Here is a 21476-nt window from a genome sequence, read left to right as displayed (position 1 = left end):
TTTTATAAACCGAGAGCACTTCGTGTTTTTTTTTACAGTCACTGGTAAAAGTTTGCTTTTTCTTGGTTGTCATTGCCTATTCACGGTATTCAAATTTATTTTCCTTCTAGCTTTCCATCCACTGGATACAGGTATTATCGCGTTTTATTTAAATCTTCAATTAAAAATTCACATATTTTGTTTTTAGAATACCAACTCTTTACTAAGAAATGATCACTAACTGTTTTTGGTTTATTGCTTTGCAGAATGCCAGTTCATTTATATAGTTTATATAAAACCTAACTACAAAGTAATGAGAACAGTTCCTATAACCTAGGTACAAAATCACTCATGATTTTATACTTTAAACCTGTGTAAAAAACGAACTGTGGCTTTCTACAATAAAACAATAATTAACTCAACTAAGCAAATTACAATGCCTGTTCTATAGTGAAATTTAAGAGTTTGGATCATTTCGCTGGTCTATTTCAGTATATAGAAGTATAGACACACATTTTCCCCTACTGGCATACTGAATTTTCAATAAATAGTGAACTAGCCTAAAAAAGTAAATAAAATTAGCTAGAATTGCTGTAAATTTCTCTGTGTCAGGATATGATTCTAGGATAAGAAAGTCAGACTTTTGTCTGTAGTTCATAGAAGTTAAAGTAGAATTTTAGCATAGCTTTTTAAAACACTATAAAAGCAAATGATAATTTCTATATTCTCATGGACATTATTAAAAACTGCTATTAAATGTTAGTATCAGAAAACATAAAGTCATACCTTTTATCAAGAACAGATGAATTACTCTAATTTGGAACCTGTAAGAACACTCAAAGATTTACTTGCCCAATGATGATAGAGAATTTGACACGTACAAATTATCCCTATTCCTGTTCTTTACTCAGTGTATTCTGATGAAACATCTCCCTAATATTTTCTAAAATAATTTATTCACTTGAATGACCAATTTAGATTTTACTGAAGGCTGCACAAAGAAGGTGGAGGGGGCTTTACTCAGAGTCCACAGCACAGCCGTTGTAACTTCACATTTGGAATACTGTCTATTCTAAAGTCATGCGGAATGTCTATCCTTTTCTTGAAAATTGAATAATAATATCTTAAGCCATTGAAAATTAGTGATTTCTCTCCTACGAGGCGTGAAACCAAAACCTCCTCACCTCCTGATTTTTAAAAATGATTTTATACAAAATAGTTTAATGTAAAGCTGTGAAAGTCCACACATTTTTTAAATGTCTGATTTCAAAATGATCTATTCCATTGATTAAATCTTTAGAAAGCAAATCGGGAAACCGCATTTCTGTCTTTGATTTCCACCTAAAGTTTAAGAAATATGCAGAATACCCATACATCTAAACTTAAAATATCTAAATATCCATTAGTTTTAATGCGCTGGAAAATACAGTTGTCCATTGTTGGCAAGTGTAGCAAAAGTTGGTGAGAATTAGCTTTCACAGAGTCTGCCTTATAATTCACTCCAAAGAACACGTCTCATACTACTTAGTTTGGTTAGAGAATTATTCTATAATAACAAAATTAATTGTAAATATATAAGGGCTCAGTATTTAGGAATTTCATAATACGTTTTTTCTTCACGCCCTCTGGTTTCTGTAATCTACATTTAGAGGAGTTTCATAACTAAGTAGGAAATTAGTACTGTTTATGTAAATAGAAAAGCAAGGGAGGTGTAATGAGTCTTCTTCCTTTGAAATAGTTCTAAAATGTTATTTTTAGGCTTTTTCTTCCTCATGGAAGTTTCCCCTTTTGTTATGTGAATAGGAATTTGGCTGTTGATCTTCTCCTGATGACTCCTGACAGCGAACTACAGTTAGTAAAACTCTGTGCTTTCTACCCGGGGTGTATCGAAGAGATAAATGATCTTCATGAGAAGGTATGCTGACGATATTAAGTATTCTACTTTGGAATGCAGTGCTGTGATTTCATTAGCTTTAGGTTTGGTCAAATAGTGATGCACACAGAGAAATGAATATACGGTCCCGTCAGAATCCCCTCATAAATACAACAAAAATTATAACAATAAGGAAGAACGTTTATTGAGTTTCTACTATACGTTTGGAACTGTTCTAAATTTTCACATCTGTTATCTATCTGTTACTTAATTCTCATGAAACTCTGAAAAGCAGGGGATACTGTTCCTAATTTATAAAGAAAGTGAACTCAGAGAAGGTAAGGAACTTTTTTTTTTTTTTTTTGCGGTACGTGGGCCTCTCACTGTTGTGGCCTCTCCCGTTGCGGAGCACAGCCTCCGGACGCGCAGGCTCAGCGGCCATGGCTCACGGGCCCAGCCGCTCCGCGGCATATGGGATCCTCCTGGACCGGGGCATGAACCTGTGTCCCCTGCATCGGTAGGCGGACTCTCAACCACTGCGCCACCAGGGAAGCCCGGAACTTTTAACTAGTTAACGGTGGGGTGAGAACTTCAACGTTTGTAACTTCACATCCCAAGCCCTTTCCACTTTGCATCTTAAGGTACATGTATGCTAACTTTAAAAATAGGCAGTTTAAGATCTTTAAAAGAATCAGTGAAGTATAATAAAATTGGCATGCTTATTCTAAAGTGCTTTTTAAAAATGCTCCATTACGAATACAGGAATTTATATACCAAGATTACATACAAAAGCAATCAAAATGTTCAACAATAGGGAGATTGTATTAATTACAGTATATTTTGGCTGTGCCGCGTGGCTTGCGGGATCTCAGCTCACCAACCAGGGGCTGAACCCGGGCCATGGTAGTGAAAGCCCAGAATCCTAACCACTAGGCCACCAGGGAACTCCCCTAAAAAGTATATTTAAATATTAAGTCATATAGCTTTTGGAATTTTAAGATAGGGTAAGAATTACAGGAATGATCAACCTACTCTTCTTATCATGTTATGTGTCAGAATGAAATTTCAGTGGGAACCATTTGCTAATTCCCTCTACTCTCAGAGCATATAGCAAAGTGAAGAAACTTTTTTCTTTCTAACCAGGCACAGTTCCTAGCACATAGTAGTTGCTCAGTAAATAACTGGCATTCAGTGAATAAAGATGGGGAAACCATATGAAATGTCACATACATGAGAGCTCTTTTAGTTTAGTTTGTTGTAATTTTTTTGAGAGAGTTTGAGGGATCTAAAATATTCAGTTTACTTGAATTTTAAACAACGGAAAATACGAAGCTGTGGAATAAACAAATTGAATAAACCATTTTAGTAACTTACGGGGGTGTAAAAAATAGTGAGAAGGAAATAGGGTGACAAATTTCCAAGGAGAGGAGACAGATGACCTAACTGTGGATGGACCACATCATCTGCGGTCACAGCACAAAATATTTTTTGCGGCGGAAGCTCCGTCTCAGTGGTTGCCAAAGACTAGTAAGACAGCAGTAAACTATGCCTGTGTTGCTTAGAAACAAACCAACAAACTGTAACACCTAAACTGCACATATCATGAACAAGTCAGAATTTTATCTAAAATTAATTTATAACTTAAGTTAAAATATTGATTTGAGTTGTTAAGTTACTAATTTATAACTTAATTCCTGTCTACGTTATGGAAGCAGAAAAACTTACATGAAGGTGGAGTAGACTCTCAGTTTTAACAGAAGAAAACATTATTTGAAAAGATTGGGAGTGTTGCTTTTCATTTTACAGTAATGAATTCATAGACTCAGATCTCCACTTTGTGGCATTTCGGAATGTCAAAGCTAAAAACGTTGAGAGCTTGTCCTACTCGAAATAAAGTTGCTTTGTCTCAAGGCCAAGTGAAAGTAAATCACTGTGTAGAGAACACGTAAGCATGCACCTTTTATGTTTTCTACATTTAATGTAGTTTTTGAGACTGGTCAGTATATTTGTTCTAAAGTAACTAATTTCAGCATTTCCTGCTCAATTACATTTGCAGGTACTAATTCTAGTATCACAATCAGGACAATTTACTTCCACCTCTTTGGGGTTGTTTTTTTTTTGTTTTTTTAGCTTTTTTTTTTTTTTTTTTGCGGTACTCGGGCCTCTCACTGTTGTGGCCTCTCCCGTTGCGGAGCACAGGCTCCGGATGCGCAGGCTCAGCGGCCATGGCTCACGGGCCCAGCCGTTCCGCGGCATGTGGGATCTTCCCAGACCGGGGCACGAACCCGCGTCCCCTGCATCGGCAGGCGGACTCTCAACCACTGCGCCACCAGGGAAGCCCTACTTTCACCTCTTTTATTAGGTATTTGTGTGATTAAAACTACTGACTCATTAGGTAATACCCTATTTATTGTTATTAGATCTTAAAGATATTCCCATAAGTGTATGCTTTTAGTACAAATTATTTCATTTACATCTGTTCTCAGCAGCTTTAATAAGGAGGCATATTGGAAACATTTAGCACTTAATACTATTGCTTTTATCCCTATAAATCTTAGTAACAGTGTCATCAAACCAATTATTTTCTAGTGCAAGCTACCCACAGTAGAAGAATGTATGCAATTAGCTGAGACAGCCCATGCCGATGGCAATATATTTGAAACTATAAAGTATTACTTGTTAAGTCAAGAACCTGAGAAAGCCCTTCCTATTGGTATTGACTTCATCAAAGGTACGTGTTCAGTTGGTAGTATAATTTAAAATCTACTCTTTTATTTGGCATTTTCATTCATATTGATAAAAAGGCTTAAAACCAAGCACTAGCTGTCCTGAATTTAAAGAGGAAAGAGATTGCTGCGTGTTTGGTATCGGGACCTGATTGTGATCTAGAAAATAAAGAAGTAGATAGCGTTGACCAGAAAAGAATCCATTACATAAGTTAAAAATTGGATGAACAAGTTTTAATCCTATTATTTAGAGAATCTTTATTTGGTTTTATTTTGCCAGGATCCATCAGTAGTTCCAATTGGACTTTGGATACCATTTACCCCGTTCTTGACCTACTGAGTTATGTTCGTACTGAAAAATTACTCCTGCATACATGTACTGAGTGAGTACTTTTTCTCCAAAATGCGTAACTGAGCTTACGTAATGTTTCGGAATGGCTGTATTGTTTTTTTGTTTTTTTTTAATTTATTTATTTTTGGCTGCGTTGGGTCTTTCTTGCTGCGCGCGGGCTTTCTCTAGTTGGCGGCGAGTGCAGGCTACTCTTCGTTGCGGTGCATGGGCTTCTCATTGCAGTGGCTTCTCTTGTAGCGGAGCACGGGCTGTAGGTGCGGGGGCTTCAGTAGTTGTGGCTCACGGGTTCAGAAGTTGTGGCACACAGGCTTAGTTCCTCCGCGGCATGAGGGATCTTCCTGGACCAGGGATCGAACCCATGTCCCCTGCATTGGCAGGTGAATTCTTAACCACTGTGCCACCAGGGAAGGTCCCGGCTGTATTGTTTTTGGTGTTCAGATCAGGAAATAAGATCATCTTGGACAGATAGGTGCATGTGTAGAAAAATTACATTTTAATTTGTGTTATCCTTAAGTAAAAATACAGAGGTAGTTTGGAACAAATAGTGAATCTTAGTGGTCCCGTTTCCTAATACCTAGTGTCTTATGTGTATGTACACACAGACACACCCATACACACCTGGTTCAAATAGGGCCAATTCGGAGCTTTGGGATGGTTCCGGACCTCATGTCCTCGGTGGTCTGTCTAGTGGTCATATCTCTTAAATCTCCATGTGTGCAAAGCATACTAGGTTGGGGAAAGGAGTGAAAGTGCTAGAAATTAAAAAATAGACACTATCCTTGTATTCAAGTATCATTTAAGGACATTGTTATCCATGTAACTAAAATCCCGAGACCACATATATTTATACTAGAGGCTTTGGGCTATTTTTGTTGCAATGCCGTGTGGAAAAGATGCTGCAGAGCCTGTGAAACTTTGGCAAACTTCCCCAGCTGGGTGTGCAGGAGGTGTTCTCTGCCGTCCCCTGCAGTCTGTACAGTATGCCAGGAATCCGTCAGTCCGACCCAGTGCATCACTCGGGGAGAAATTACATGAAGGAACAGACAAGGAAGAGAGAAAAACAAGAAGGCAGAGTTAAATATTACTTAAAGACTTTTATTTCAAAATACAATTTATGTTATTGTGTACATGTCTGAATAGGAGTTAACTGATGAATAAAACAGCTTCAAGTTTAGAAAATTTTCTAAGCATATTTTGCTATAAATGTCACCCATCAAAATATAGAGCCACAAGTGGAATAACTGTATATGAGAGCAATGTTCTTACCTCAAGTTACGGAATCTTTCAAAATAAATATATTCTCTTTTAGAGCTCGAAATGAACTGCTGATACTATGTGGGTATGTTGGTGCTTTGCTGGCTATCAGAAGACAGTACCAAAGCATCGTCCCGGCACTTTATGAGTACACGAGGTAAGAGCAGGTTCTCTTCTACTGTGAAATTAGAGAAGTACCTTTCACTGAGATGGTTAGTGTCTAAGTGCATCATAGAAGCAACAAATACATTTTGCACTCATCCATGTATTTACTAAGCATGTGCTTCATAATAGAGCAGCAGTAAACGATATGAATTAGCAGTGAACTGGGGTGTAAATAATAGAAATCCTAATTCTAGCTTAAACACTAAGGGTTCCTGGTCTTACGTCAAGACACTCGAGGTAGGCATTCTCGGGCAGATTCCATCAAGGATCTGGATTCTTCGCTACTTTCAACTCCGACATTCTTGGCTTCCTTCCTCTTGCCTGAGTGACCCGAGGTTACCAGGTAGTTCCCAGCCCTCTGGGTATTAGGTCTACATTCGAAGCAGAAGGAGTGGTAAGGGTGAAAGGATGGAGACCACAGAGGGCAGGACCCTTGGATTCAGGAAGGAAAGTCTTCCTTAGGGCTGTTCATCTACAACCCACTGGCCAGGACTGTGTAACCCTACTTTCAAAAGAAGATGAAAAACTGCGTCTTTTAGCTTTCCCATCTCTACAGTACAAAAGTGCGAAGCATATTGTATTCAGGTATAACCTACCTGCCAAACTCCTGTGTTTTCTCACAGCTTGCTGACCATCGGCCATTGTGCTTAAAGCTTGTCGTACTCGAAAATAAAATCCAGTGCCCCTGGGGGGAGGTCTGGTATAGCTGTGGGCCTGACCAGGGGGCACAGAGATTCCTGCTGTCAGGGCGCTCAAGGAGAGATCTACGCAGGCAGCATGACCACAATTCGAAAGTAACTTTTAACAATATTTAGAAAATATATTGTAAGAACACTAGGATGTATCACACGGAATTAATATTATTTAATGAGCTATGTTCAGCTCTATATGACTTTGGTAATGAAAAAGAGAAAATGGTCCCTTGAAAACATATCACCAATGCAAGGAAGGCATTTTATTCCTAAGGCAGGAGAGACTTGCGACAGCGTGGCTGGGTTAGAAACGTGTTATCCCAGAGAGAGGAACGCGAGCTCCGGGACCTGCCTGTTCTCTGTCCCTCAGAACCCACCCTCTCACCTCTGTGCGGACGACTCACCCTTCTGTAGGCAGGTATGGCGCCTGGCTGGACGCCCCGCAGCTCGCTAACCTCAGTGCGCTCAGAATTAAAGCCATCTTCCTTCTCACATCTATTCCTCCTGGGTTCGCTCTTTCTTCTGATGATGTCATTATACTTCTGTCGTCCAGAATTAAATGCTCAGGTTCAGGGTTAGGTGTTCTTCCTCGCTGTCAACATCCAATTATGCAGTAAGTTCCCACACCCGCACGTTTCTCATTCTCTGGGACCCACACTTACCGTCTTCACTAACTGTCCCCTGTGGTAGCCCTTCCTCTAGTCACCCTACCCCCGCTCCTCCTGTCACCCCTACAACAGTTGCATTAGCCTCCCTGATGGTGAGACTCCCCACTAGTGAACAGATAACATTTTAGATCCTTAGTCTTACTTTGAAATTCCACAGAAGTCACATTCCATCCTTATCACCCACTGTGTCCTTCTACGTGTTCTCTGCTCCAGCCAGAGTGAAACCCTTGTGATTCCCCGTGTACACATGTAAGCTTTTCTCTGGTATTTTCACAGTGCTCTGTCCACCTAGTTACCTGGGTTTTTCTCCTCACTCTTTAACAGTGCTCTATCTACAGTAGATCATCAAAAACTACTGGGCAGACAAAGTACTACCAAGTGCAGAACTGTAGACAGGGAAACCATAGGATTTAAAGAATTTGTTTTGGAGCCAAGCTACATTATCAATAAAAAATTTTTAAGTCAATAATTTGAGGTTGAAAAAAAAACAAGCTACCAACTGATTTGAGATAATATTACTGAAATGTTAGGGGTATGTGTGTGGGGGGAGGGTATTTATATATTTTTTCTCACCAATTCTGATCATGTCCCAGCAGAATGATGACAAACCAGCAAGAGTTAACCACAAGATATAAAGTATAGAAATGCTTACTTTTAGTCTTATATCAGCTGTAAGGTCTTATGTTCTTTTTCTTTTTATCTCCTAAACAGCTTTTACTTTTAAATTTCAACCAACTAGTTCCTTGAAAAACATACTGAGTTTGTAACTTATGGAAACTAGGACTAGTAATTCCTTACCTACAGCCTCATAATTAACAAATTGTATCTGTTTTCCAGTTTTCTATACACAGATGTGATGGATCATTGCTGTCACTGTCTCACTGCTTTTTTTCACACATCCTTGTCTTTAAAGAATTGAAGTCAGCATTTCCATTGCTTTCCGCTAATTGACATTCTTTTCTTACTGTTCCACTTGCTTTCTAAGAGTCATTTTTAATACGGAGACACACTGGACCACACCGTAGCTGGCCATGGCTGTCACTCAGCAATACCCGGCCTGTCATCCAACCAACATTTATTGAATATCTTTGACCTGCCAGGGACTTGCACGCGCACACACCCCCCTACATGTATATATTTACATATACACATAGATTTGTGAACAACAGTTGTTAAACCTGAAATTGCAGTTATTTAAAGTTCATTTGCTCTTTTGCTGTCTTTGTCTTGGATGGTAGATGTTAATGTCTTTTTCACATGTTTCAGTCAGCTATTGAAACGTCGGAAGGTGTCAGTGCCTATAAAAATCGAACACCTTTCTGAGGAATTGGATGCATGGAGAGCTTGCACACGATCCATCAACCGGTGAGTGAATCTGATATAAAAATTGGGATACAGAAGGTATCACTTAATATTACAGACAGACTTATTGACAATTTGGTTGTCTCATTATTTATCTTGGCAGGATAATGAATCTTGTGTCGTTGAGCCTATATTCAGTAATAATTTACAACGCCCTTTCCTGCCTTTTTTAAGTCCTTCATTTTACTGTACATTGAGTCTAAAGTTGATTTGCCATGTTTCATAAAGGAGAACTAAATAATCATCAGGGACTGTTTCCTAATTTAACCTTAACAACCCTGTGATTCTGCAAAACTAAAAATGGAATATCTGTTGGAAATATAGATCATCAGAAGAAGCTCCACATACACCCCCTTCTGATTCACAAAGAATGGTTTATGCAACTTTACTGAAGAGACTAAAAGAAGAACCACTCAGAGGAATTATTGGACCAGATTATGTGACCGGGTCAAACCTACCGAGTCATTCTGATATTCACATCTCTTGTTTTACAGGATTAAAAATCCAGGTACAGCATGATGTCAGGCATAAATTGTGCATGTCCATCATTTTTATTGGTGTCATTATTTTTTGAAATGTGATCTTAAAATAAGCACAACCTGAATAAAAGTAGGTACCTATAAAGAGACCTGAGGCCCAGTGAGAAAGTATTGCCCTCAATGCTTCCATATTTGGTATAAATGTTTTCCCTCTCCTTGAAATAAATTCAGAGACATAGTCATGGTACTGTTATCCTAAAAGCAATTCATATAATAGATATACTTAGTAACAAATGTTTTAAAATACATATAGATCATATCCTTAGGGAAATTAAATAAGAAAGACAAAGCAACAATCAACACAGTTACAAATTATTATATCTCAGTAGATTAAATTTAACTTTATAGTCTCCATTTGTATTTTATAAACACAAAGAAAGCAATTAACAACTGTTAGATGTATAATATATCATTGATATATTATGCATATTCTTACATTGACTTACAGAACTTTTCAGCAGTTAAAAATTACGGGGATCAATCATGAGGGATGGCTAATTCCCAAAGAATGGTCCCTCATGCCCAGTCAAAGTAATGATGGTGAACGATGCCAGAGCCTCCCAGTGTGACCCAGGGGTGCCATTATCTCCAGAAAATAGAGGAGCCTTCATCATCCCAGAGCCAGGACCGGTTGTAGGTGTCCCCAAGAAGTAAACCAAGCTGAATCCCCGTGAAATGCTAATGGAGACCAGGTGGGACTAAAAGAACGCCACCTCTTGGGCACATTCACATTTTACTAAGCGGACTCTTGTATTTCTAATGTAACGTAGCTAATTACATTTCTAACACTGACATGCCAGGTCAATGGAGAAAGGTACGTGGGGGGATAATCACTCCAATTAAATATCTTGCTGCTAATGTAAGCTCTAACTATAGCTTGACTTGACACCAGAAACAAACTAAGTCTTCAGACACAGCAATATATTCCAGACCACAGACAGAACACTTAGCTGTATACGTGCTTATCCACTTATGTTCAGAGATAAAGAACCAAAGCAGTAAATTCAAGAGCTTATGATTAAGAGCAAAAACCATTATGCAGTTTTCAGAATACATTTTCAGTGCCACTCGCCGCCCTGCATGTACTTCTAGTGGACACTTTCCTGTTTCTTTCTCCTCTTCAGGACTTTTTCTCCATCTGAGACAGACAGATGACCTACTCCACAGGCTAACCTCTCTGCACTCACACACACATTAGGAAAGGATCTACTCATTATCTTACATACACTAGGGCGCAAATGACTGATTCAGAGGTGCGGGAGGGGGGCTACCCTCCTAGGATATTTCTGTTCCTGCAGAAAATCAGTGTGTTCTGCTTAAAACTAAAATTTCAAGTCCCTGTGAATAGGAAGCTGCCTACTTCATATAATGGATTTCCTAATATCTAGAAATAATTTACTAACAACAAGCTGTTATCATTTGAAATCATGATAAAAAACCTGATAACTTTAGAAAGTAATGAAGGAAGTAAGTTTTTATTCCATTCTGTGTTTGTAAAATCATGCTTTTCCTTCCAAGAGCTGGGAGATACACATTGAAAGGTTTTTTTGGATTTAGTTCTTCAGAACTACCCTCGACATACAAAATAGCTGATATAACTAAATTATAGATATGCTAGTAAATCACAGGGTTGACAGGACTTTGAATTATATATACACATATATAGCAGTGTATTTTTCATCTTCTGGAGAGCAGGTTGAATTTCTGGCTTAAATAATTTTCCCAGTTGTATTGATGTAGGCTGTATGATTAAAAGAGTGAAGTATATTAAAGTCCATTATTAGGCATATATGCCTTTATAAATGTTAACTTTGTAGTAATTAATAGGTTAGCAATACCTATTGCCACTGACAGCACCATTGTAATTAACGAATTCAAATTATAAAACTAAATTCTATTTTGAAAGACATCAGGGCATAATGTTAAGATATTTTAAAATGTTTCTCTATTTGGTGGCAATTCAAAGAATCTAATTTTTCTCTTATTTATAAATTTCCTATCAGTGTTGCTTAAATATCACCAGTGGTTTTTTATTCGCGTGAGTCTGTTTCTGGAAGTTTAAAAACATATTGCAAATTCATAATCTCCTCTTCTCTTCCCTTAACTGTCACTGTGCAGGGCCCTGTATTTTTCCTTGAAGATGGGAAATCCACCATCTCCTTGAATGACGCTCTGATGTGGGCAAAGGTGAACCCATTCTCACCTTTGGGGACTGGAATACGACTCAACCCATTTTGACAGAAGGTTTTTCTCACACTTAATTGTTTTTTTAAAGACCTTTTTCCGGTTAGTATTACCTTTAACCTTTGTTGTCCAAGAGCCAAAGGTCTGGAGGAGGAGGTGGGAAGTGGGGACTCACAGTTGATTTTATTTGTTAACTTCAACAAATAAAATATTTATATAATTTCAAGGAAAAATAGGTGTCTCCTTATTTGGGAGGAAGGTAATATTTAAATTATGAAGGACTGACAAATCTAAAGGAGCATATAAACTTTTCACAAAGCATGAAAGGTACCAAATATTCTGTTGTTGAAACACTGAAACTTGTAAAATAGTGCAACACCTAGAGTCGTGCTTGACGTGCAGTAGGCGCTTAGAGTGTTTGGGTGACTGAACATCTTGAAGTGTCGAAATGTAAGGTGTGTACAACTGATCTTCAAGTTAACAAACACTGGTATTGTCCTCTATAAAATGTATAGTAAACCACTAGTTTTAGCTCATATTTAATCAAAGTTTTCAGTTATGTTTAATATATATCAATAAATGGGTACGCAAAGTACTTTTGAGTTTTATTTTTTTAAAGAGTAAACATTCCCAAGTTCTGCAGCTGAAACTCAAATGTCTAATTATAAAGGAATAGGCTATATAAGCATGAAAAAAATTGGAGGCGAAAAACACAAAATGCAGTGAAATCTATGTGAAAATTTGCATTTGATGATAATTCACTATTTAAAAAGGTATTTGGTATTTATGAATATTAATTTTGATTAAGGTATTTAATATTCACATAATCGCTAATCAAGTTACATTATAATATAGTTATAATAAACAATTTATTTGATGAAAATTAGTTTCAAATAAATTTCTGTAAGTAAATAGGATATTAGTTGAAATTTGGGATATATTATGTAAATTCAAGTTTTAAAAATATTTATTAAAATAGTGCATCTGTCGATATTTTTTAAAAGCCTGAGGCGTGACGAAAGTATTTCAATTGTACTAGAATTCTGACTTCAAAATTTACGAAATGAATCCACACTAGGAGGAATAGTACTTTGACACTCAAGCTGTTTTACAAGATTTATAATACAGGTGTTTTGTCTAATTAGGGAGTGAGCTCATATAACTAGAATAATGGTGGTTTTTATTATCTTTAAACTTGTTGCATTTAAAATACTTTAAAATTTTTCTTAAGCTTCTTAAAACAGAAAACAATATATATTATGTACCTGTCTATGACACTGACCTACTTCTAACTCCACAAAAAAAGCATTTTAGCCTTAAATTCCATTTTATAAAGAAAATAGTTAATATTATAGAAGAGAATGTATACAACTCAGAGATGCAATGGGTAATGTAAATCGTATCTGAGAAGTACTTTTTAACCCTTAGTGATACGTGTAATTCAGATTTCTTTTTATTTTTAGGTGAGAGGTATTATTAATTGGCATATATGCACTGAAATCTCCTCACTTAAAAAGTGGCAGTCTAAATCCTGCTATCATTCTGTTTTGTTTTAAAATAGATTAAAAACCCTAATCTGTGCTTTAAATACTTCAAAGGTATTAAGTTATACATATATAAACAGTTGTTACATTCTTCTGTATTTTTAATGAATGCAAGAAATAATATTTTAATGTATAAAGTATGAAAAAGATCTTACAACTCTTTAGCACATGAAGACCATTGAGGTATAACCCAGTATTTGTCTAAAGCCTAAATTTGATTGATTCAAATGCAATTCTGTTATTCCTTGACTTTAACAATGTTCTATACCTTAATACTATGACTATTAATTCTTCATAAAATGTCATTGACTATGTTGATCTGTATGTGTCTTAATATGAAAAACAAAAGTTTTACAAATTTATAAAGTTAAATTTCATTGTTATATTTAGTATGCGTGAAAACCCAAACGAAGAACATGAACTTGTTTTTATTTGAAGGTGTCTGATAATGTGGACATTACTGATAATGTGGACAAATTATTTTGCAAGTTTAAGTATGCTTTTATGAAAGAAGTCTCATTTGACAATGATTTTAATAAATACTGCAGTTAAAGCCAGATATGACACAGTTAACTGCTAAGATGAACATCAGTCTTGTCCCTAGAACCACCAGTGAGAGGACACCATCTCTCGCTAAATTCTGGGTTAAAGTCATCAGAGGTATGAAGGGCTGCGCTGTCCATCTGGGTTATGACCCTGCTTAGAGACCTAGAAAAATCATGTGATTGGGCTGTTCAGGAGGGTGATTCTCCACTTGTAAGAAACACTGACTACAGTGTTTAGTATACAAGAGAGAATTAGTATAGAAGAGAGAATTAGTATAAAAGAGAGAAAAAAGAGGCTTACTAATTAATATAAACAGCATATCACAGAAGCTTCCATTCCCGTGATAAGCATTCTGCCAATCGATTGAAAGGTTCTGTTCCTGTAGGGGCTGCTGTAGCTCTGAGAATAGTTCACTGCTTCCTTCTGTCAAAGATCTTTGTGAAGAAAATGACCTTCCTTAGATTTGCCTGAAGTGTTGGCTTCTGTTGACACAACTCATCTTAAGAAGCTCTTGACGTTACCTACTTTCACCATATCCCCACTTCCTTCATGTCCTTAGTCACTATGATATGAAGCTTCCAGACTCTCCTGTATTTTCAAAACTCTCCGTAGGTCCCACAGGGGTCTTGGGAACTTAACCAGGGTCAGGCCATGAGTGAGTAGCTTTTTCAGGAGATTGAACAGAGTCAAGAGAATAAAGAAACCTATTATTTGACTGTTTATCCAAATCTAATCCTTTTCTCTGGACGTTTCTCTAGCTGAGCTTCAGAAGACTTGTTTCTAAAATCCTTTCCTAAGGAACTATATTTTATGGTTTAAAAATTATTCTCATAATTTTCTAAACCTTTCCCAAGAAGTCATCGATTTCATCAGGGCTCTCGTTAATTTCTTTTACTAAATGTTACCTATCCAGAAGGGTAAGATTAAACAAGGAAGTCTCTGGAGGTAGAAATCCGAATTAAACTCTCTAAGGCTTCAAAAATGCAGAAAGACGAATAGAGTTTTGTTGGAAATTGACAAGCATATCATGGGATTCAGCATTAGTAATACTCATCTTGGAAGTCAAATGACACTATTAATGAGATAGCATAAAAACGTGAATAATTCCACTTGAAGGAAATTTTCCAAATATGAATTTTAAATTACCGAGAATATATGAACGATCATCAGTCTGTCAGTATATCACTGCTTCTGTCTCCCTTCAGTAAAAATATGGGGCATGGCAGCAAGCAGGAGGCATTTTTTAAAATCAAACTGAATTGTTTGCTAAACACCAAGTAAACCATGATTTTCCTTCCCCACAACTCAGTATCAACAGGAAAGATGACTATTTTTTTTGATGGCTTAAGTAAAGTTATTTATGGAAGTGGGCAAGATTTTCTATGTATAACAGTAATAATCATTCAGAATAAATTTTGTTGATGAACATGACGTGTAAATAAATACTATCAGGCATATTCGTAGCATGGCTCTTCTCTTTCTAGTGAGGAAAACGTATCACAAAGTAGATTCGCCATTCTTACAAAACTTATGAGAAAGAATTCTCATCCGTCTTGGTGAATTATGTTTAACTGTACCTTTAAAATTATTTTTGTTCATTCTATACTAATTAAACTGATTTTGTATTTTCAACACTACTAGGTGCAGGTGTTGAATAAATGGTTGTTGAATTGAATTAAAAAATACGTTCTTCAGCCCAACTATAGATAAGACACCCCTTTAATTTACTTATTATTGACATATATCCAAGACTAGGTGACGGTATCCCTTTAGAGTGGCAAGAGGTGGTGGCATCGCTTCTTCAAAGCCCATCAGACAGGTGCTTTTCTGGGTCCCCTTTCCATGCTTCTGATCTGATAGGTTTCATAGAGTCAGAAGAACGTTTTCCAGCTCGCTTCATGTGAATTTCTTTAAGTGGATTGCCACCATTACCTGTATTTGGTGTAATATTTAAATAAACAACATTAAAATCCATTTGTGGTTACTAAATATTGTATACGACCATCTGTGTTTCTAACATACCAGACATATGCAGAACGAGTGGCAACAGGCTGAGCACAGGTTAGTCTAAATGCCTGGTAAACAGAATATTTAAAGCATGCATGACAGTAGTCGGAAATACAAAACCTGAATGCCACCATCTCCAAAAGTCATCGGTGGAGCCTAAAAATACCCAGGGCTTATTTTGGTGCCTCTGATCCTGAATATGACTCAACTATTTTTAGATGTTGCTTCAGAAAGCAGGTGAGGCAACAGTGCCGCGGTTTTAATAGTGCTTAGATTTGGCAACTACGCAGAATTCAGAATTCGGTTTCTAGAATTCTGCACTGAGGCATCCAAGCCGGCCACTCAGACTCTTTAGGTGACTCAGTTCTAACATGAGGGGCCAGTGGCAACTAAGAAATCTACATTCCCTTGGCGCGCTATTTTGCTAGATGCTAGATTTAGGTAAACAAAGAGAGGGACTTAAGTGTTAAAAAAAAAAAGGTAACCTTTCTTACAATTAATTGTTCCCACTCTCTTTGATAATTAGAAGCTTCTCAGATGAACAGGCTGTGATTTCAGTACCATTATGTGCAATTTTGGTGTATGTTGTCAACCATTTAAACATGTAAGAACCATTCTTAACTTGCAGGCTGCACCAAAAAGTCAGGCAGAGGCTGACTTTGGCCCTTGTTTGGCTACAGTTTGCTTTGGTATTAAGTGCTTTCTGAATTAACAGGATTTAAACTCGTGGCTTCTTGTAAAACAGGTGATGGGGAAGTCTAGGTGTGCAGGTTGTCTGTATCTGCCTTAGGACTGATTCATCATCCAGCTGCTACAGGATTGAGTTTTGAGCTCTGCCAACGAGCTTCCCCTGTTTCAGGCGCACTTTTTTAAGCTGAAATCGGAATTGAAATGGCTCCTATAGTAGCAGGCGGGGCAGCGCTGGCCTGGGATTTTCCCCTGTTGTGACTGGTTCTTAGCGGACAGCATGCTCCCGCCACCTATCCAAAAGCACACACATCAACCTACCGCAACGTCCTAGACTGAACGCCTAGACCAACATTTTAACTATTTTGAAATTTTAAACAAACAATAAAACCCCAAAACATCATTTTTAACAAGTGGAAAAACTTTTAAAAAACTTACACACAGGAGCAACTCTTTCCTTCGAAACGACTGAATTACATTTGCACCCACAGGCTTGGGCAGGACCATGACTGAAAGTCGATTCTCCCAGTGTTGGTTTGACCTCAAACCATTCTATAAAATGTAAACAAAAATTCTTTCTTAAAAATTCACTATGGCCATGGTCAAAGTACGACACCACAATTTGAAATTAAGCAAATTATTTAGACATCTGTTGTATCATATTCCTGAGAGCAGTGTGGATATGTAGGTTAATAACCCTCTCCACCATGGTTCACATCTCTGATGCACAAAATAGTTGCTTTAAAAAAGTTACTTTAGGGCTTCCCTGGTGGCGCAGTGGTTGAGAGTCCGCCTGCCGATGCAGGGTACACGGGTTCGTGCCCCGGTCTGGGAAGATCCCACATGCCGCGGAGTGGCTGGGCCCGTGAGCCATGGCCGCTGAGCCTGCACGTCCGGAGCCTGTGCTCCGCAACGGGAGAGGCCACAACAGAGAGAGGCCCGCGTACCGCAAAAAAAAGAAAAAAAAAAAAATTACTTTAAAGACAGTATCCCTATGTTCCTATTAGTCTTTTGTTAAGCTTTTTTTTCTTTAATTCAGCCAATTTATTTTTAATTTTATTTTTAAAAAATATTTTGGCCACACAGCATGTGGGATCTTATTTCCCTCACCAGGGATTGAACCCACGCCCCTGCATTGGAAGCACGGAGTCTTAACCACTGGAAGTCCCAATAAGCTTTCATTCAATAGTAATATATGTACAGAAAAATGAACAAATCGTATGTTTACAGTTGAATTTTGTTTATGTTTACAGATGAATTTTGTTTATGTTTACAGATGAATTTTTGGAGTGAATACATACCTGGGATGCCATCACCCAGATCCAGAAATAGTATAGTGCTAGCACCCCAAAATCCCTTCTTGTCTCTCCCATACAGTACCCTAAAACTAAAACTCTGTCTTGACTTCTATCATCATAGGTTAGCTTTACATGTTTTTATATTTCATATAAGTAAAACCATACAGTATCTATTTCATTTTGCAAACATTTTTATACTGTAAAAATAGTGACAAAATTACTTTCCATGTTTCCCGTATGTCTTATTAACTAATTCTATCAACTGCAGCACTTGGGCATCAGCTTCACTGTGCTTCTAAAGATCACCTACTCCTCAGCAGCTCACCCTCACCGAGGCTGGAAGACGTGTCTAAGGTCATTTCTGCTCATCAGCCATGCCCTGTTTATGCTTAAACACCACCCTGGTCATTCCCAGAACTGTGATTATCACAATTAATTATTGGGCAGCTTAAAATCAGCATTCTCAAAAATCAACACCGGTGATAACAGAATTCAGTTCAAGAATCGAAAGTGTTGAGGTATGTCCATGGCTAAAGAGAACATGTGTTCCAAAGAAGACAGCAGAGAGAGAGGTTAGCTCTGCACTAAGATGGACATTTAAACTGATGACTAAATGGAATGGTTGTGTTTCGATCCAGGAATTCCGACAAGACCCAGTGAGTGGAAGTAATAGTGAGACAGATTAAATGTAAGCAAGTATTCGGTATAAAAAATAATGATATCTGATTTTGCAGTGTTAAAAAAATAACTTGACAAAACGAAAATGCTGAACAAAAGAACTGAAGTGGGGAGGGGGCTGGTAGGGATTGGTCAGTGTCCTAGTGTTGTAAGGTCCTTACAGTTTGAGGAAGAGAATAAAGATATTACTCTTAGACTAAGATAAATATGCATGTTAAAGTTTCTAGCGTAGCACTAAAGAGAATAGAAATTTATAATTTTCCAAATTAGTAGGGAGGAAAAACGTCTTTGGATAAAAGTTCAGTCCAAAAGAAGAAGAAAAATAGGTAAGACAAAAACAAGAAACAGAGAACAAATTAAAAGCACAAAATAATATGATAGATATGAATACATATATGGTAATAAGTATGACTGAATTAATAACAATAAAAGTCACAGTAGATGAAATTACAACAAATCTACGAATCAGGGCACAGTGGCAGGCTTTTCTTTCATCTGTGCTCAAGAAAAGCCTTCTTAAGCTTGGAAGAACCCAGTTGACTATTTCCAAGAAAACTTACCTGGATTCAGTTTTCTGCTCAATTTTCTTTGCAACATTTGTAAAAGGAGGAGGAACTCTCCTTTACGTTCATGATTGAGCTTGTTCGGATTGCCTATTAATTCTGATAACCTAATGTTATCTTTAATAGACTTTGAAGCTGTCGATCTGGAGACCAGGGGCAACTGCATCTGGTAACTGTAGTCTGTGAAATTCACAAGGTCATCCTGGATACTTTTAACTCTGGAAATAAAAAAATATTGTTGACAAGCCCCATTTTAGTAATAAGATTTATATTATCAAAAGTTTCATATTATATTACTAGAAAATTCCAAATAACTCACTCTCGATGTGTTAACAAGGTGTACACCTCCTGTATCAGTATTTCAGGTACTCCGGCTTTACAATGAATTGTTCCGTGGATTAGTTCTTTAGGTAATCTAAGTTTTTTTCTCGCCAGGAACTGTAATAGTAGAAAGAGAATACTTTCACCATAAGAAGTTCTATAAAAATCTCCAATTACTGTGAATTCACTTTAATCCCCCTTTAATCCTCAACTAATATTTTGAGGTTTAACATGTTAATTAAGTTATTATTACTCAGCAAGAGAATCAACCATTATATCCCGCTCCAATTTGAAATGAGTATGCTCAGTTTCACAGGTGACTCATGACATAAACTTTAATAACCTTCTTTTCAATACAAGGAAACAAGCTGCCTACCCAGCTGCATTGCGTCCTAAAACACGGCCACACACGCATATACAGAGAAATCCACGACCTCAAGAATACACCTCTTCAAACATAAACTTTTCAACAGTTAAAAGTGTCATTGGTTGCTAATTTACCTTTTCCAACTGCGCCCAGTTATCCAACTTGACTTTTAAAGACGTTCCGTTTTTAAAGGATGACAATTTAAGGTCCCAGGGGTAGTGTACAGTGAATATTTCTGCTATCAGGAAGCCATTTGAAAAATCCCTGATCCATAAAAATAAGGAAATAAAATGCAGTTACTTACACAGTTTGTGATTATGGTTCATTAACACCAATTTAATATACTATACTGGCAGCAACTTACAGAATGTTGTACCATTGCTCCAAGGAGGACCTGCTATGGAATAACCTTTGGGTAAGATGACACACACCAAAGGCCATGGTGTTCTTTTTATGAACCCCAAACTATTCATTTGTATCGGACCTGCATTTTAACAAGATGCCCATGTGATACCTAGGTACACTGAAATTTTCAGGCGTGTCTTTCTTGAGGAATACCGAAATTAGTAAACCAGAGTCCTTGCCTGCAACAAAGTCATTATTTTTATGGAATTTAGTTTGCACGCCCAGAGCAAATATTAACTGCCATTAGTATTAATGTCTAGTGTCTCTGAAGAAAGAGCCTGGACTCTTTTACTTTTTTTGTAGTCACCAAAGCAGTCTGTATTAGCTCAAGTCTATGTAATGATTGATTGACTGATTGACCGATTGAGTGAAATGCTCCATTCTATTTTTTTTAGGTCAGCTCCCTAAGAAAGCAAGGGGTGTGTGTGTGTGTGTGTGTGTGTGTGTGTGTGGTGAGTGGGCGGGGGCAATCCCAGGAGAAAGCCCCTGCGCGGACCCCGGGGCTGCTCTGCTCCGACCGAGGCTCCCGCCAGGCGGCGGGGGCCGGCCCTGCTCCAGCACCTGTTGATGTTTCTGGGGAAGAAGCTGAGATCCAGGCCCTGGAGCCAGCGCAGAACCGACGGAGACACGCGGGACCTCTTCGGGGGATGCGGATAGACCAGACACTTCTTAGGTCTCCCTCGCATGGGAGCGGCTGGACGTGGCGCAAGTGACGGTGACTTGGGTACCGTCGGCAGTGTCAAAAGCTCTCCTCCCAGACCGGCGGCAGCCATGGCGCTTTCTGGGTTTCTATGGCAGCACCGGGGGCGGGGCCTCGGCGGGGCGGGGCTTCGGTGGGGCTGGGGCTTCGGCGCGGGCGCCCTGGGCCTCGCGGGTCCTCCAGTTTGGGGTCCTGCGGCTCCGGGTTGGCGGACGCGCTTCCCTGGCCTCACTGAGGACTCGGTTCCGGGAGCTTAAGCCTTGGGCGGAGCTTTCAATCTCCGTTTTAATTGGTGTGAAGAATAACCGATTAGGGCCCTCCCTTAGAAATGGACATTTTGAATATCGTGGTTTCTGCCCCGTCGAAGGCCTAGTTTCAGTCAAGCATTTGGAGGAGGTTGTGAGGACCTTTCAGAGGACAAAGACAGTTTTTGTTTGGAAATTGGAAACGATAGGGTTTTGTTCCAAAATGCCAATGAAAAAAATCTTCAAAATTAAAATGAATAGATGCTTAATGGCTACAAAATTTAACGTACCTATTTCCTTAATTATTACGCTGCGTTCATA

The 21476-nt window shown here is 38.1% G+C and overlaps 2 protein-coding genes across 2 annotated transcripts in view; one reads left to right on the top strand and one right to left on the bottom strand.

Annotated features, from left to right (window-relative positions):
- WDR17 (WD repeat domain 17) overlaps window positions 1-19125 on the top strand; it is an 86470-nt gene extending 67345 nt beyond the window's left edge. Inside the window, exons 26-34 of the mRNA XM_027122519.1 lie at window positions 111-131; window positions 1783-1894; window positions 4442-4583; window positions 4859-4961; window positions 6240-6341; window positions 8976-9074; window positions 9396-9579; window positions 11729-11896; window positions 18145-19125. Of these exons, the coding sequence (XP_026978320.1) occupies window positions 111-131; window positions 1783-1894; window positions 4442-4583; window positions 4859-4961; window positions 6240-6341; window positions 8976-9074; window positions 9396-9579; window positions 11729-11848 (883 nt within the window). The 3' untranslated portion in view covers window positions 11849-11896; window positions 18145-19125. The remainder of the gene's footprint in view (window positions 1-110; window positions 132-1782; window positions 1895-4441; window positions 4584-4858; window positions 4962-6239; window positions 6342-8975; window positions 9075-9395; window positions 9580-11728; window positions 11897-18144) is intronic.
- Window positions 15390-21095, bottom strand: SPATA4 (spermatogenesis associated 4). The gene is made up of 6 exons (XM_027122520.1): window positions 20772-21095; window positions 19940-20069; window positions 19437-19555; window positions 19115-19335; window positions 17017-17130; window positions 15390-15816 (listed from the first exon to the last, which is right to left on the bottom strand). The coding sequence occupies exons 1-6, from the start codon at window positions 20981-20983 to the stop codon at window positions 15686-15688; spliced, it is 927 nt and encodes a 308-aa protein (XP_026978321.1). The 5' UTR covers window positions 20984-21095; the 3' UTR covers window positions 15390-15685.
- Window positions 21096-21476: the final 381 nt, after the last annotated feature.

This window comes from Aethalodelphis obliquidens, unplaced genomic scaffold, assembly GCF_003676395.1.
Source record: "Aethalodelphis obliquidens isolate GAN/ISIS:26980383/991018 unplaced genomic scaffold, ASM367639v1 scaffold25, whole genome shotgun sequence".
NCBI classification, from domain to species: Eukaryota; Metazoa; Chordata; class Mammalia; order Artiodactyla; family Delphinidae; genus Aethalodelphis; species Aethalodelphis obliquidens.
Note: the sequence above shows the minus strand (reverse complement) of the source record. Positions and strands in the feature narration are given on the sequence as shown.

Coding starts and splice junctions, on each gene's coding strand:
- SPATA4 (XM_027122520.1), bottom strand. CDS start 20,983: ATGGCTGCCGCCGGTCTGGGAGGAGAGCTTTTGACACTGCCGACGGTA. Junction 20,070..20,771: donor TTCCCCAGAAACATCAACAG/GTGCTGGAGCAG, acceptor TTTATGGATCAG/GGATTTTTCAAATGGCTTCC. Junction 19,556..19,939: donor ACTGGGCGCAGTTGGAAAAG/GTAAATTAGCAA, acceptor CTACTATTACAG/TTCCTGGCGAGAAAAAAACT.